The sequence below is a fragment of the Lutzomyia longipalpis genome, chromosome 4 (assembly GCF_024334085.1).
Source record: "Lutzomyia longipalpis isolate SR_M1_2022 chromosome 4, ASM2433408v1".
In the NCBI taxonomy this organism is placed as follows: domain Eukaryota; kingdom Metazoa; phylum Arthropoda; class Insecta; order Diptera; family Psychodidae; genus Lutzomyia; species Lutzomyia longipalpis.
In genome coordinates, this window is record NC_074710.1 from 9,917,682 (window position 1) to 9,935,519 (window position 17,838).

Genomic DNA, 17,838 nt, shown 5'->3' on the forward strand with positions numbered 1-17,838 from the left:
CCTTCTACATTTTCTTTAACCCATCCTCACTTTTTGTATGATATATCATACGCAAAATTGGTAATTTTTGATCAATTTTTATGACGCGAATTTGCAAAATTTTCCTTCCAGAAAATCAAAAATGAATGACGATTAAAGATGAATCCGTGAAAATGTATCCGTGACACCAAAAAATGTATCCGTGACGTCAAAAATGTATCCGTGACGCCAAAAAATGCATTCGTGACGCCTGGAAATGAATCCGTGACGCTAAAAAATGTATCCGTGACGTCAAAAATGTATCCGTGACGCCAAAAAATGTATCCGTGACGCCAAAAAATGAATCCGTGACGATCAAAAATGTATCCGTGACGCCAAAAAATGAGACTACTGATACCAGGCGGTTTTTACCAACGAATAAATCTTCCATTAAATCTATTTTAATTCATCACAAATCTTTTCTCTTTCAAAAATTTGCGCGAAGCACAACAAATTCCCGCGAAGCGGGGCGAGGTAAATTGGAGCGAAGCGACAATTTACCTCGTTAAAATATAAAAAAAAACTTCTAAAGTCCAAAAATTTTGGGCCATTTTGTGTAAATGTAACGTTCGAAAATTGTAACGAATTTTTTTAAATTCTCCCTCTCCAAATGCAGCGCGGGCGCCCATAAAGTAACATACACTAACTGCCCCGCGGGTGCTCTACTTTTCATTGCAGGGAAAAAAAAGATAGTATGTGCCCAGCCGCAACAACATCAACACCAGCAACAGCAGCAGTGGCAGCAACAAACTGGCCAAAGAGCCGAAACCAGGAAAATGTGTTGTCCCCACGCGGCCGAAATTTTGTCATTTAATAATTAAAAATGTAAAAGTGAAGAAGAATAAATTAACTACAATTTGTGAAGAAAATTAAATAAATAAGAAAATTCGTGAAAAGTAAAAATTCAAGTTTTTCATTTGAAAAGCAGAAAATTAAATAGTTACATAAATTATCAATCGTTTTCTTCACTTAACTAAAACAAATATTTAAATAACTTTTTTCCTTGATGCTCTCTTCTACTGTCGGCCCAGTAGAGCAGTGGCAAAGCAGACGGTCCCAGTGTCCGTTTGCACTGTCCCTGGGAGGGTCGGCGGGTTCGAGGCTCGGTGGTGTTCGATAGGCTGTAATGCAGATATGAAAAAAGATCTCATTCGGTCAGGAATGCCCCCACTCGTTCCCACCAGTGCAATATTACAACGAGAGGCAACTCTTGAACTGATATTGACTGCTCTGCACCGTTGCTTGTGATAAAACTTATGAATGAGGAATATTCCTAACACAAAGTCACAATGCAACAAAAATGCCTCTCTGAGGTTGACGTCAGGTCGGCAGCCGGTCATTAAAAATCAAAGCCAAAAATTTGTGTGTGAGAAGCCAACCCCAGTAATGGGACAAATGGCTATGTGTGTTGTTTTGTTGTTTCCTTGATGCTCAACTGTGAAGAAATCGACTGTAAACTATTTATGGAAAATGAAAAGACGGATTTCGGTCGTTTTTCTCAGCTAATATTTTTTTTTAGCCTATATTTTGGACTGTATGAGTCTTTTCTCAGAGCCTACAACCTTATACAAAACAGGACACATACAGAACTCATCATAAGAACTCATACAGACCGAAACTTCGGCAGAAAATAAAAATTAATTAGCCCTAAAAACAACCGAAAATTTTCATTTTCATTTTCCATTAATGTCCGACTCTCGTAATTAAAAAAAAACACTGAAACCTACACTCTTCCCCTGCACAAAACTTTCAGGGTGTTATTAAAATCGGCTACAGGCCACTTTCGCTTCAACCCTTAATCAAAATTCACGCGATAAACCGTTTTTAAAAAATCAACCACACTGTGTACTCTGCTCGTGGAATATAGTCTATAATCAGGTATGAGAGGAAAGTATACTTTAGGTGAAGTAAGGTCCATTAAGACCTGTTAAATAGTTTTTAACAAAAAAAAAAGATTAAAAAGAAAATTTTATTTGAGGAACTTTTTTCTATAAACGTGGAAATTTGTTTTTTCTAGGAAGCTACAGAAACTGACCAATATTACTAAATTAAAAAGAAAAATACCCCTTAGCATTGAGGACCCGATCTCTTTAATTGAAAATCGTGTAGAGAAATGCGCAATAGGAGAAAGTCATTTTGAGAATCTGCAAAGAAATTGATTAAGAATGAAATTAGATATTAAAAAAAAACAGAAATTGAAAAAAAGAAGATAAAAATAAGTCGGAGAGAAGAGCCCAATTTTAACTTCTCTTCTTACCTTGAGAAAGGCGCTCAGTGAAACTTCATTCATACCAAATGTTGAAAGGACTGTTGGTTGTTGAGTAAAAGTTAAAACCATAAGGTAGAATCTTTGATTCTCAATTGACATTTGATACCATTTTGTAGCTGCAAGAGATATTGGAACACCTTCGCTGCTACTCTTAATTATTTCACCAGTGTAGCACACGAGGAGTGTTTGTCCAACAACTGCTGGTGGTATGATAAAGAAAACTGAGGTTGTAGAAGTAGAATTTGTCATATAGAGAACCATGCAGATGTACACCAAGCTTGTTGAAAACTGAACTAGGAGATTAAACCAGCAAATTCGGCGAAATATCATCAACATTTCATTGGCTTTCATGTGAAATTTAAATGATTCCAAAAGGATTCTTTCACAATCCTTATCGGGGATGATTCTATCTTCATTCAGTTCCCCAAAGAGTAGAGATATTGAATCGAATTCTCCCTTAAAGTAGACCATCATGAAGAGAAACAAGATGTCCACCAATGTCATGAGCCAGATTGAATAAACCATTGAGATTGACTGAAGAATGATGTTTAATGGAACATGTAGAAATGAAGTCTCTGCGACGTATGAAAAGAATAAAACTGATGTGAATTTCGTGGTAGTCAGAGAGAAGTAATGGTATCCTGATACGGCAACAACGCAAGCACTTTGAAACAATCTAAAAAAAATAATTTAAAAAAAAGTCTTTAAAATTTAATTATCTTCTAATTCTAATTCTAACCCAAATTTGTTTATTACAGTTGGAAAATTTTCTTTAGGTATGGACTTTAAAAGCATAAAAATGACAATAATTTTTCGTTTTTATAAAATTCAAGTGGATTCGGTTAAAGGATGAGTTTAAAAACTTCTTGTACAAATCAAGAATTTTGGTTTTTCTTATGGACAAGTCTTGGTTAAAAAAAAAGCTAACTTTACCTTCCAAACTTATTAGCCAGATTAATAGTCCTTGGCATGATCCTTTGTCGTATTTTGGTAAGGATATTCGTGTTAAATACCTGACAATCAAAGTATCTAACAAATGCATCCATTTCCTTTTTGTAAAATACGGCTGTAATAAAGAACTTAACAATTACTTGAGCCCATGCACAAGGCATTATGATTAAGTAGAGAAACCCCGCAAGATCAAAGCTTTTCCCAATCAAACTTATAAACTTTGTTAAAGCAAGCACAGTGTTAAGAATTAACAATGATGGCATTATTGCCATTTCAATGTACTTAATACACCTCCATCGACAATCAGGTAAGAAATTCAATTGTGTTGTGTAAAATAAAAACTTAAGGTACGCTTTGAATTTTCTGTGTGAATCTTCCAACTGACTTTGGGACATTTTACTTGGCTGTCTCAACTGTCGTGGTTTTCCTCAACTTGTTCTTCCCTTTTTATGGAAGTTTTGCTGTATAAATAATTTATTTCCTTACACGTCTGGGCGGAGAAAAGGAGGTGTGATTGAAATTTATTTTTAATTTCCAATGGAAAGACCACTTTTTCCACTTTTTCATACAACAGTTTAAAAGAAAGTTCTCTCTGTTATCATTTAGTTTTACGTTAATTGTTTATTTTATCGCTTTTATCCCATTTCATTAGCCATTATGCGTAAATCAATTGATATGTGCAAAACCCTGAATCTAATTATTAATGTACCTAAAACTAATAAATTTACTAATTACAAATGAATTTTCATAAAATTAATTTAAGCAATTTTACTCACTTCTGCGCAGAAAATTTCATGATAATTATGTAAATTTAAAATTATTTGCGTGATTTGTGGTGATTAGATGGCATCAGAAAGCATTACAACATTTATTGAACTCAATTTATGTATTGAAATGAAATTACTAAAATAACTTTTAATGAAAATTTTATTCAATTTTATTGTTTCAATTTTGGAAAATTTAATAAAGCGTTAATGCAATATTTTCTGCCAACAACCATATAAAGGTATTTGTATTGAATTTTCCCATAAAACGAGGATAAAATGGGCATTAATAAATATATTTTTACCCGTTTATATTTTTTTGTCGATGGTTTAATTTTTTTTAAACATTGCTTGACGATTGCAAACTTTTAAATCATGTGCAAGAAGAAATAATATGTTGATTATATTTAGAGGTATGTATATTTGCGTTATATTGTAAAGATTTTCAACACTTTGGTGAATGTGGAATTTTGTGAAAGACGATGAAGAATCATCTTGCTTATTTTCTGCAGACAACCGTCTCAGAATTCGGCTTTACAAGCAGTCTTCCTATAGCACACAGCATAGGTATGATAATTCAAACATACACATTGAAATATTCTCTCTTTAGCTGAGATGACGGTACAATAATCTTCGGCTATTGTTATTGACTTTTAACCTTTTATTACGTTCAATATGCTTTTTTGTACACAATGGTTCATCTTCATATACTTCTCTTCACTCTCTCACGTCACTTTTCTTTAAGAAGATTCTTGTGTCTCTCTGTTTTTACACTGTGGGGCGATTGAAGCGTAAAAAAGGAAATGATATGTAAAATTTTAATTAAACAAAATAAAAATCTGCACGAAAAATTAATAGAATTCATTAATAAAAATGCAGACCTGAGGAAGAAGACATTTGTCTCCAAAGCGTAGTATACTAATTAAAATTTAGTAGGAACACTTAAATTAAATTGTTTGCAATATAAATAAGTCCGAATATAACTAGCCTAAGTCAGAATATAATTTTTCGGTAAAAGAAATAAATAGAAAATGTCTCTTACTTCATCCTATACTTACATATTGATCAAAATTTAGGACTAAGTCCTTCCGGAAGCGTCAGCCTGGGAGACGGTGGGTCAGCTCAAGGACATCCTTTCAATTTTGACCCAGGGGGTATCCGACTCTTGCCACTCGCGGTGCACTTCCTGCCACTTTTTCATTGCCACTCTTGCCACTCATGCCACTCGCGGTGCAGTCTCGCGGTACATTCTAAGCATAGTCGGTTACCCCCTGTTTTGACCAGAGCTTTCAATGCTTCTATGCGACTTCTTCAATCGCTGGAATTTTTTTTTAACATTTCCTTTTAATATTTCATTTCTTTCAATTTGCTTTCATTTAATTTTCTTTCAATGTTGGCATTTGCAGCTCAATAGCTCCACAGTGTATATAAGTCTCTCATCAAATCACTTTATCATATTTCCCTGTGATGTTTTCATACGGAATGGATGAATTTGTTCACACCATTTTGCTGTGTATTCAAGCTAAAGTAAGCCCCATTAAAAGTGACTATTTATCGGAAATTGTATTCGTAGAAATACTGTATAGAGATGGATCACTCAGAGAGATTTTCAATTTGCATTCCCAAGCAAATTAATATAGCGCCCAAAGTGGAAATATGGTCATAATTTTCAGCATTTGCTGACATATATTCCAACGATTATTCCAAAATAATATCGTTTGTTTAAGTGGTTGGAATTTATCTTATAATGTTGCTCACAAAATCTGATAATCCTATTTGGGGATAATTTTATACATTTACAAATTTATTGAATGGGTCAGTAAACGATTTGCATTCACCACCTACCCTACCCTCCTTCTAAATTATTTAACATGTTGCGAAACTATGTTTAATACATGCATACATACATAGTATATGCTATAGCATAGAAAGTATTCGATGCGAGAACTCCATTTGGGGTTGAATGATGATGAATCGTTTTCAAAATGCACCCCAATTAGTGGAGTAAATTGTTTTGGAGGCGGGGGGATACCGTTGCGCCTTGCGATATATATAAATCTATTTTTGCGGTGAATTAATTGACAAGCAATTGGCGACAAATGTGCAAATCATCGAAACAAGGGTGGTAGGCGGCCAATTAGCTGCAACAAGCCATGGCAAATTGACAGGGAGCAATGCTCCGGAGTTAATTTGTTGACTAATTCCACCAATATTCTGCAATTTGTACGCGTAAAGTTTGCACCATTGAGTTCAATCATTTATCTTGTGTGCAAGCACAATTGCCGAGGGAAAACTTGTGGTATAATTAAATGAGATATTCCGAATAATCTGTAGCTTCTCTCGCACATTTGTTTGAGTGCAATTTTTATTGATTTATGATTAAATAATTTTTGGAATTTTGAGAATTTTTTTTTGCTCTTTCGGGGTATTTTTTAATCCAGAATTGAAAATTTTACTACATAATGAGCCCTATTCAGCGATCAAGAAACCCTTGAAGTCTTTGAATTTTTTGTTTAGTGAAATTTCAAGATTTCCAGCGATTTATTTTTAAACTTCTTGAATTTTCTACATAATTAGCTAAATTATATTCTTGGAGCTTTTAGAAATTATTGAAAACATTTTTTTAAAGCATTTTAATCAGAGTTTTATGATTTTATCATCTCTGTGGTTTCAAGAAATTCCTTTTCTTCTTTTTTTTTAAAGAAAAATTTCGCAATATTGATCTGCGTGTCAAATCATGATCATTAAGCACAAAAGAATATTTTTTCTGTGGGACTATCTGCATATAATTCTTGAAAATAAAATAGAAAAAGAAATCCATCGATTAATGAGCCACCATATCTTATGTTAAATGATTCATCCGGCAAGGCCATGCTTTGGCTCTAGCATCTTCCGAGAAGACATAATCATTACGCGCATGGGATTGAATAAATTTAATGTTTATTGTCTTGAATAAATCAATTCACCGCAAAAGACCATTACCGAATTTTATATGAGGTTTCGAAGTGATTTTTTCATGCGCATCGATGGCTCATTTTATTACCCTCTCTCCACCAAAATCTTCACAAATATCATGCTGCAATTTATCCCACACAGTAAAAAAGAAAAAAAAAACTAAGCGTTAATTAATGGAATATTTGGGAAGCAATTTTCCGACGCCCCATTGCTCTCTGTGGACAGACACAAACACTCCCATCCAGCACATAACATTTTGCCAAATATTTGCTGACGAAGAAAAGAAGAATCCTGTGGATAATATTCTCAGTAAAACACCACTAACAAAAAAAGACGGACATGAATGGAGAAAGTATGGAGCATTTGAAGTCCATGCGACAAAGTAAGGAAAAACTTCGGACATTCGCCACACGCATGTTATTTATGATTTTATTGTGTTGTCCCACCATGAACACAGAGATATATTTCTGAGGAAGAAAACAGTCAAGTCAAAAGATTCTATTTCCGATTCGTTACGCTTTGTGACTTCTTTACCAGTAGCTGTGCGACTGCTCACGCACTTGGTGCCCATTTTAATGTCTTCACTGGAAAAGAATTGCAAGCAAAAAGTAGTTATGCTGCTGGAGCCACTGCGGAGATTCAATTGAGATGTTTTAAGGAGAAAATAAGTTAATATTCTTACGTGTACCGCACCATTGACAAATAAGAATATTAATTTGAATTAAATCATTTTGTTTTTTTTTTTCAATACAAACACGTAAAAAATAAAATATCAAAGGTTCTTCATGGGTCTAATGACCTTTAAGAAAATCGTAGGAGAATTAAGAAAAAAAACAGCTCGTGTGTATAATCTTAAATTATTAAAGAACTGAACTATTTTAAAAAATTCCCAAAACGCCCTTTTTCTACCTCTGAAAATGCAGGAACATAATTTATTATTAACAATGTTACTACGTTACTACAATAACGACCCATAAAAAGGCTTTGAATGAACGTAAAACAATCAGATAGTTAAAACGTGTACAATGTCTCAGACAAAATTAGAAGATTCTCACAGAAATTTTAAGATCTATCTTAAACTCCTTTACTACTTAACTAGAGTGAATTTTTTACCTGATTGCAAATGGAAGAGCATTAATTTCCTTAAAATATCAATAATGCCATCAATCCTTGTTTTAAATACGATTTTTGCAATTCACAAAGTAGCAAGATTTATTGGAAAACCCTTAGAAGTGGAAAATTTTCTCTATTTAATCATCATGCCTTGTATGTGGATTCAAGTCTTTGTCAAATTTCTCATTGTATCTGTAATTTACAGAGAAGAGTTAGACAATTCCCTAAAGTATTTTGACGGGCAGGTATTCAACATGGATATTCTAACGAAAATACGACAAAAGATTATGCCAAAACATATTAACCTTGCAAATCAATTCGGGAGGTAAGAATTCAGAAGGAATGATTTTAAGTGATATTTCGGAATTTATTAATTTCTTCATCAGGTCCTTAAATTTTATTTTGAAGCAATTATGATGAAGAAGACCTGATGATGATAATATAAATAAACTCCAAAATGAAGAAATAAATATTTTTCAATTTCTTTTCTGTTATTTTCAGATTATTTCATGCTTCTTGCTTGCTTTCTATATCAGTTTATCACTATACTGCTCTAAAAATTACAAAATTTACATCAATTCTCTACTTTACATACGTCGCCGAGACATCCTTTCTTCACATCCCGCTCAATTTCGTCCTTCAATCAATCTCAACGATTTATTCCCTCTGGCTTTTGGTACTATTTGATGTAGTCTTTCTCTCAATGATGGTCTACTTTAAAGGAGAATTCGATTCAATATCTCAACTATATGAGGAATTAGATACAAACAAATCCCTATCTAATGAGCAATACAAAAGAATCCTCCTTCAATCATTCAAATTTCACACGAAAGCCAATAAGATGTTGGAAATATTCCGTAAACTTCTCTGGTTCAACTACTTAGTGCAGATTTCAACGAGCGTTATTTATTTTTGCATGGTTTTGTACATGTTAAAATTTTCAGCGACACATTCAGCATTCTTCTTCATTCCACCGGCAGTCTTTTTGCAAATGTTCATAGTTTGTTATACCGGAGAGGTCGTTAAGAGTAGCAGTGAAAGAGTTTCCACCGCCTTAGCTGCTACAAAATGGTACCAAATGCCAATAGAGAGCCAGAGAACTTATCTTATGGTTCTAACATTCATTCAGCGTCCCACAATAATTTCAACATTTGCTGTTGGCGAAATTTCAATGATTGCCTATCACAAGGTAAGATTAGTAAAAGAAAATAGTAAAGAAATTACAATAATCCTTTAATTTTCTTACAGATCCTTAAAGCTGCATTTTCATACTGCGCATTTCTCTACACAGTTCTTTAGTAAAATTTACGTAATTATTTTGTAAATTTAAATATGAATTAAATGGGATTCATTTGTTTGTGTGTAAAACTGAGTAAATGAATAAGAAAATTAATTCAATGAAATCACATTCTTGTGATGATCATGGCATTTGATGGACTTTTGATCAGATATTTTTGACGTTTTTTCACTTTTCTCAGCCCCAGAATGGAAATTCAAAATTTTGGTACATCAAAATCTGCATTGGTATTTCCTCTTCTATTTGCTTTTTACCCCATCAAAATCCATCCAGTAGATCCTGAGAAAAACCTACCTTTATGTTTTGAGGAAAATCTCACGATGGCGTCGCACATAAGATGTCGGAAAGTGATTTTCTTATTCGTCTATAAAGTCTATAAATGTGACCAACACTTGAAAACCAAGTTTAAGAAAAATAAAAATGTTTAATTTCACCAGCTCTCAAAAGAGACCGCCCTTAATACGACTGCGCGCGATCTTCAAAGGTAAGGTTATGACTAGCTCTCCCAGCTCTCCACCCTTAATTATCATTGAAACTCTTATCTAACGCTGTGCTTTTCTTTCACCCTGCCTACTCTCCCATTGCCCCATCTATCTCCTTTCTCGCTGTTTTACTCTTTTATCAATTTAAGTATAACGCCAATTTAGGTGAGCTCACTCTATGAGCAGGTTAACATTTCTTAGATTATACCTTTGAGTGTTAAATTCTATACCTAATAAAAATATCCTTAGTAAAAAGAATCTTAGTAAACTGGACCAGCATAAGCATTGATTTTATCACACGTTGAATAGGAATCAATCTACCTACCTATCAATTTACCTAAATGATGCACATAGATATTATTTTATATACATAATAAACCACCCATAAGTTACTTCCAGTGATTCCCGTTGTGCATTTTAATTACACATAAATGGATACCTCGAAATTCAAGAATCCTCCATTATCTTTGATACAGTCTTTATGCCATTGCATAACACCGTGTATCTGTCAGAATTGACATTTAAGACTCGTTATCTGTCTAATTCCTTGCACTTGCATTGTCTTGAAATTCCTCCGACACTCTTATGTTAGAGTGGAAGTGTTGGGTAAGATTGTGAAGAGGATTCCTCTGGGTTTTAGTTGTTTCATTCCGCTCATATAGTTTTACATCTTGCACTTATAAGGGTTGGTGGGAAAATGGAATGAGATCACGGAGGGTGGCTGGCAGCTCCTTCCTCGATCTTAATTATCTCATCAAGTGGAGTGGCACGTTTTCGGGTGCGCTATATATAGGATGCAATATATAGGTGAGTTACCAGAATCTAACAACCCCCACCCCATCCGGATGGTTCTTATAGTAAGTTCAAACAACCATAAATACAACACAACCTGACAGTAATGCCCTTAAATAAAAGTAGATAAGCGTCTGAATAAGTGTCCAATGTAAATAAATAATTATACATACTTTGGGAGTCGTCTTATATGTTTGCAGAATTTTTGGTAGAAGAAAGAGAAAATGGTGGTAAATAGTACAGAAAAACGTTCATTTCCCACCATCTCTCGTTGAAGAAGAAGCTCCAAAAGGGAGGCGATATTTGCAATATGAGAAAATAAAGTTCACGAATGTTCGCGTTAATTTACTTCAGAGCTCACAGCTCCTTCATCCCCCAATTCCACCTGCCACCCACATCCCTTTTAACGAAAATAAAGATGGAATGAGAGACATCTTGGAGAAATGCGAAAAACCACCCACATGACACGAAGCCGGCGAATGCCCAAAATGTTTCTCGTCATTTCACTGTAGGTAGATGCTTCACCTCCACCAACTACCACCCTCCACCCTCCACCCCCCTACCCCCAAACCCATCATACATATTAAATGCGAAAGCGTCTGGATGGGAAAGTATTTCAAGGAAGCGCACGGAGATAAGATTGAATTGAAGTATCATTTATTTGGTGTTCTCCCTTTTGCACATTTCCCAGGGTATCCCTTGACAGTCGTACACCATTTGTAATTGTGGGACGATATAAATTTATTTTTACGTGCCCAGATAAATTATATACATACCTACCCCCTAAACGGTGATGTCCTTTAACTCTGTCACTCATAGTGCGAGGGCGTCATTGGGAAGTACTTCCTGTGAGCTTTATCATGCTGAATAAGTGGTTTGGTGCCTAAAAATGACAAAACAACAGTCCATCCCGTGATAAGAGTGATGGATCTGCAATAATTTATTACCTACATTACATCGCTTCTAAACTCTGACGAAGCCTTTTTTTTTTTTTAAAAATGCCTTCACTTTACAAATTAATGTCACGCGAAAAAGTTCGCGAGCGCGTGGACCGATTTGACACATGTCATCCCAAATGTCAAATTAATCAAACATGCGGGACAATGTTCCTTTTTTCAGAGAATTCTATAAAATTTACAAAATGTATGAATTTTTCAATACAATAGGATCCATTAACTAATTTAGTTTTATTTTCAAAAATAATATTTTTTCCAAAAAAAATTGAAATTTTGAAATTATGGAAAAATGGATATAGGGGCTAATTCTGGCAAAAATATTTTCTTTTCTTTTCTTACAATTCGTGAGTTATAAGGTTTTTTGGCATTCTCACAAAAAAAACTTATAAATTTGTAAGATCTAAAAAGTTTCACAGTTCAACTTTTAGAACACGTCGCGAGAAACATTTTTGCTATAATAGAAAAGAAAAGGTTTTGGTATTCCGGCCGATTTTTTTCTTATAACTTGTAAGAAAATCTTACAAAATCATGTGTGTTATAAGGACCTGCCGAGGTGCTTTTTCAATCTTTTTGTGAATTTTGTGACCACCAAAGCATGATTCCTTATCATCATAGGCAACAATTGACTACTTTGACGGATACTTTACATGAATATGAGTGTTTGGAATTGTTTTGGGTTGTTTTTTAACAAAAACTTTTGTGAAATATGTGGAAAAAGTCTGACCATTTTTTTGGGAATTATGCCAACGAATGTCAATACTTTCCAAAGACTTGGCCTTGAGGAAGATAATTAGATTATGCCTTCACGCAGGCTGCACTGAAAGATATTTCTGTATAGTGTAGATTAAAAAGCAAAAAGTTAGAGTACGAAAAGCCTTTTTATTTAAGAATATTAAATTCCCGACTTCATGCCTTTATGGCCATTCTGTAAAACTCTGTTCTTTCACAAATGCTTCCAGCATCCCAGGATGGGATTCTGCTTATTAAATAAACATTTCATGCTGCCTGGGACTTGTCCGGGTATCTCTTCCCGGAATTTGTGGATGCTACAGAATGTCCAAAAGTTCCGGATGATTCAATTTTGCCCATCACAATCTAGATAAAAAAAAAATAAAAAAAAACTCTTTATCATGTAAAATGCAAAAATACTTTAATAGTTTTAAATTTTTACCAAAAATTCCGAATAATCCATTGTGTTTTGTTGATAAATTCACTTAACTTTAACCTCATTTTATTTGTTTACATTAACTTTTTTCACTTCGTCTATTTTCGGCATTTTCAGTTTCACTTCGTTTTTCAACGTTAACAGCGACATCTGTTTTCGACTTCCAGTTTCGGAGGTCTGTTACTATAAAATAATGAAAAAGAAATTTTTGCTGGAACAGCAAACCTTACAAAATCCCTTGTAAGACGAAATAAATAGAAAATAAACGTTCCTTTTCAATAAATTTCCTGTAATAAAGTTCGATCCGAATTAATTTTATTTATTTTCTCAATGTCAAACGTCACAAATAGCGACATCTAGTTACGTTTTGGTGTTTTGAGGGGAATGTTCTAAAAAGGTGCTATAAAAGATTTTTTTTGCTGGAATACCAAATCTTACAAAATCCCTTGTAAGACGAAATAGATAGAAAAGAAAATATTTTTGTGAGAATAAGCTCCATACTTGTAAGCAGGAATGACAGAGATGTATTTAAGAGGGTGTTTTAACATTTTATTTAAATAAAAGTGTATTCTATTTGATAAAAATATGATTAGTACATCAGTCGAAGTTTAGCGTTTGTTGCATTGAAATTACCAGATTTTGACAATTTATTTGTTAAATTCAAGCGGTTGACTTATTTCCAGCGTTTGACATTTATTTTCTAACGTTGAGACGTTAATTTTAACATTTGATACATTTATTTATACATCCTAACACCCTCCCTAACATACGCTACTGACTTAAACTGACCTTTAAAAATTCAGATATTGTAAATGAAAGTAAATTAAATATGAAAAAAATGTATGTAATAGAAAAACTCTGATTGGCATTTAAATTCGTACATAGCATAGCTATACTTCTCACTTACAGGGTGGAGCTTAAATGCCGGTTTAATTTGAACGGAATATTTTTTTTTCACAATTTGATTAAAAAGAATCACAGATAAAAGAAAGGAATTATTCTGAAAATGTGAAAAAAGTTCAATATAAAAAAAATGTAGATAATAAACAAATAACGATTAACCCTTTAATATAGGTAGCAAAATACAAAATGGCGCCAAATGAAAAAAAAATTGCAGGAAAATTGAATGAAATGAATAAAAGTGATGCCGAATTTTTTTTTCTTAGTAACTCATAACAAAATATCCGCATTGTGAGACAACATTCATGTTATATACATAGCTAGTTACAATGCTAGTGGCATCGCCAAAAGGGGTCCGTGTAAAACAATAAAGCTCTAACGAGGAAATGCAAGGTATGGTATTTGTCGCGGAAGCTGCGAAATAAATTAACAATTCATGACACTACGGTGAGGGCTTTCGAAGACCAATGGGCAACCACGAATATCCTGGGGATGCGTCACACAAAGCATCCAATTTTCGGTGGTGATTTACGCGCCTCAATTTACCCACCAACGACACCATTTATTTACACGCGGCAAAATAATCACTGTAATTGGTTATATTTACCACATGAAGGGTTTCCCCGCGATACAATGCTGCGGATGATTAAGAATTTCTTTTATTTTTTTCCTTTATTTATTATTCAAATGAACCCCCGAAGGAAAAGGGATGTTTTGGGGGAATTCTGTGAAATTCTTTTATATCCAAAAATATTCTATTGCTTCCAAAAATTGTACATTCAGTATTGCCATTACACAGAAGCAACTGTGTCACATTTTCACAACCTATTGCTATCAGTGTAATCATTTTATTAATTTTCTAATAATATTTTAATTTAAAAGGGTTATTCAAATCATATTTTTTGTTACTATATTCTGGATCAAAAATTCACATTATCGTAAAATTCATTTTATTTTTTTTTACATTTTTTTAGGGAGAGATTTTTTCACAATTCAGTGTGACAAAATTAAATATAAAAAAAGTCCATTGATGTTGCAATACTTTGTGCTCTCTTTTTTTGTAAAAAAAAAGCTGAAAAATCCTCATTGCAACCATTACATTTAATTAGTTTTTTCGGTGATGGTGAAAGAGGCCGCCAACACATTAATTACAGTGACCAAAAATATACCACCGACTATGTAATCATTCATGTGATTCGCTTGATTTTTCCTCCCTTTGATTTTCATTTGGCGCTGCAAAAAAAGGGCAAAGGGGATGAGCAATTAATTCAAAAAAATATTGAAAACTCCAGCACTTTCTCATTTGATCTGAATGAATTTAATTGGATTTTTTTTTATGATAAAAAATCATATTAAAGATATTTAATATGACATTTAATGTGAATTTAGTACCTTAAAAATTAGTGCAATCCCAACGGCAATTTGGAGTGCGAGAGATGTTATAAGGAGCCCAAGCATAATGTAGAATGTGCGTGATTCGGTGTTGTAGGTGATAAGAAAACGCAACTGATTGGCATTTGCAGTGAGCAGAGCGATATCCATCATTCCTTCGGCAACGCTTTTCTTCGAAGCATACTCACTCTTTGTACTCCGTCGCCCATCAATGGCGTCTGCCCCCATTTTGGCTCCACCACCTTCACCAAGTTTTCCCATCTCAATGTCCCTTCCGCCATCCATAGTTACAGACAGAACGGAGAGATCGCGCGCGTGAATGTCGACGACAAACTAAAAGACATGGCCTTAAGCGAACGAATAATCTTTTAAAAAAAAAATATCTTATCACACAAATATGGGAAGAATTGTGGTTGCGGTTGTCACACAGAAAAAGTTTTTTAGTCCATTATTGGAGCTCTACTTTGTGTGGATTTTGTGTAAAATATGCTTTTGAAGAAATATTCGCCTCACAGTGTCTGTCAAATCAAGTGAAAATTATTGTCCACAGATGGTCGTTCCCTTTGCGATTGAAATTAAATTCTTTCACCCATAAGGAATTGCAAATGGAGGACACATCTGGCTTCTGGACTTGGATTAAAATCACAAAATATTTCGCACACAAAGCCCATCCACCGCCCCCACATCCTTCACAAGAGGGTCTCTTGAGGATTGTCACGGAATTCTAAAGATCTCTATAGAAGATGAGAAATGTGCCAAAGAAGTTTGACTTAAATTTTTTTTTACATTCTTACTCCTGTAGAGAACTCTTCTGGATGAGCAGGATTGAAAATAATACAGAGGAATAGTTACTTTAATGTTAAATCTAAATTCAAATAGTTGAACAATGTATTGTTTTGTAGTAATTATTTAAAAAAATTGATTGTTCCAAATGTTTCCATGGTGCTATATGCAAAACGATCTAAAAATTCTATTTCAAAACTTTTATTTTACAGAAATGACATTAATGTTTTAGCTGTGTTTCTTTCAGACACAGCTTTTGTGTACCGAGCAAAATCGAAAGTCGTCAGATCGGGCTCAAACTTGGGATGAGCACGAATTAGGGTCCCCACATTCCAAAAAACGTATGCGCCAAAAAAAATTTTTTTCCGGCCGGCCGTCCGTCCGGCCGTCCGTAGTACAACGTTAAATTACAAGAGAACGGTAATAGATAGAGACTTGCGGTAAACGGCAAAGTTTAAATATCGACCGGAAGACATCCGATTATGATGTCAAATTTTACCCCCAACCCCTCCGTCCGCCATTTTGAATAACCTCAAAATTTTGTTTTGCCTATATCTCAGCCGCTATTATAGCTAGAGGGTTGAAATTTTGATATGTTGTAGGGGCCATCAAGACCTTTCCAACGATACCTCATTTTCGAAAATCGGTCAAGTCGTTTAGTCAATATGACCGCCACAATTTTTCATCGAAAATCGACCATAACTCGAAAACGGCATGACCGATTTTGATCAACCCGGGGTCAAATGAAAGATCTCAACAAACCCTACAACTCTCTAGAACATCCGAAGTTTCAAAAGTGACCGCTAGGGGGCCAAAAATCGAAAACAAAATTTTCGATTAGTTTTCGATGAATATCTCGAAAACGGCGACATAAATTTTTTTCATTTTTTGATATATTGTAGCTGACCATATTATCTAGCTTCATGCCAAAAATGAAGAAAATCTATGGATCCGTTCTCGAGATATAGCCTTCCAAAGTTGGCATATCATATCTCGGATTCTACAAGTCCGATCTTGATCAACTCAAGCGCAAATGAAAGGTTTCGAGAAACCCTACAAATGTCTAGAACATTGCAACTTCGAGAAATGACCGCAAGAGGCGCTAAAATCGAAAACAAAGTTTTCAAAAAATTTCGAACTCGAATTTTTCGAAAATGGCGACATAAATTTTTTTCATTTTTCGATATGTTATAGCTGACTTCGAGACCTTTAAAACAAAAAAAAAATTATGAAAATCTATGGATCCGTTCTCGAGATATGGCCTTTTAAAGATTTGTTAGCGTATGACTTTTCTACTTTCCCCGACTTTGCGCGTATTTAAATTAATTTGCGTTCTAGTTTGCTCTCACAAAATTTGTTCACTGAAAGAAACACAGCTCTCGTAAGCTTGGTCAGCTTACCTGTACATTTTTTTTAAAATGGAACAAATTTTGTAAAACAAAGAGAGTTTAACCACAAGAAAAATCAAAAAAAATACTTGCACGTTTTTTCCTTTAAAAAACCACAAATAAATCCGAATTAATTAGAAAATAATTTAAAAAAAATAATAAACTAAATTATTAAAAAATTGTCTTCTTTAACCCTTTAAGGACTGATGTGACGCTAATTTTTCAAAATTCATAATTTTAGGTATTTATTTGTTTTATAGCTAGAATAAATGCAGAACTACTTATGATCTCTCAACATTTTAAGATCCCAATAGACCCACATCAAGAAAAAAACGAAATTTCAAAGTTGAGATTTTTGCCAAAAAGACCTTTTTTGAGCTTAAACTAACCCCAAAAATTATTTTCACGTCATTTCACCTGCTGGAATCATTATGATCCTTAACCCTTTCGCGTTTTTTGGGTCACACGTAGATCCAAACGTGAAACACTTTTTCCATTTTTTTATGAAATTATTGTTTTTTTTTTCAAGTTACAAATTTACGTAAAAGAGGCCAGAGAAGTCGTTCCTAACTGAGAAAAGTGCTCTGAAAGCATCCACAGAATAAAAATCGTG

At 34.0% G+C, this 17,838-nt stretch overlaps 2 protein-coding genes across 2 annotated transcripts in view; one reads left to right on the forward strand and one right to left on the reverse strand.

The window, feature by feature from the left end:
- LOC129796081 (long-chain-fatty-acid--CoA ligase 6) overlaps nucleotides 1-17,838 on the forward strand; it is a 215,337-nt gene that overhangs the window by 158,429 nt on the left and 39,070 nt on the right. The gene's annotated exons all lie outside the window — the stretch shown is intronic.
- Nucleotides 14,596-15,382, reverse strand: LOC129796262 (ninjurin-B). Its single transcript, XM_055838054.1, has 2 exons — nucleotides 15,055-15,382; nucleotides 14,596-14,895 (listed from the first exon to the last, which is right to left on the reverse strand). Exons 1-2 carry the CDS (start codon nucleotides 15,337-15,339, stop codon nucleotides 14,764-14,766), a joined length of 417 nt encoding a protein of 138 aa, XP_055694029.1. The 5' UTR covers nucleotides 15,340-15,382; the 3' UTR covers nucleotides 14,596-14,763.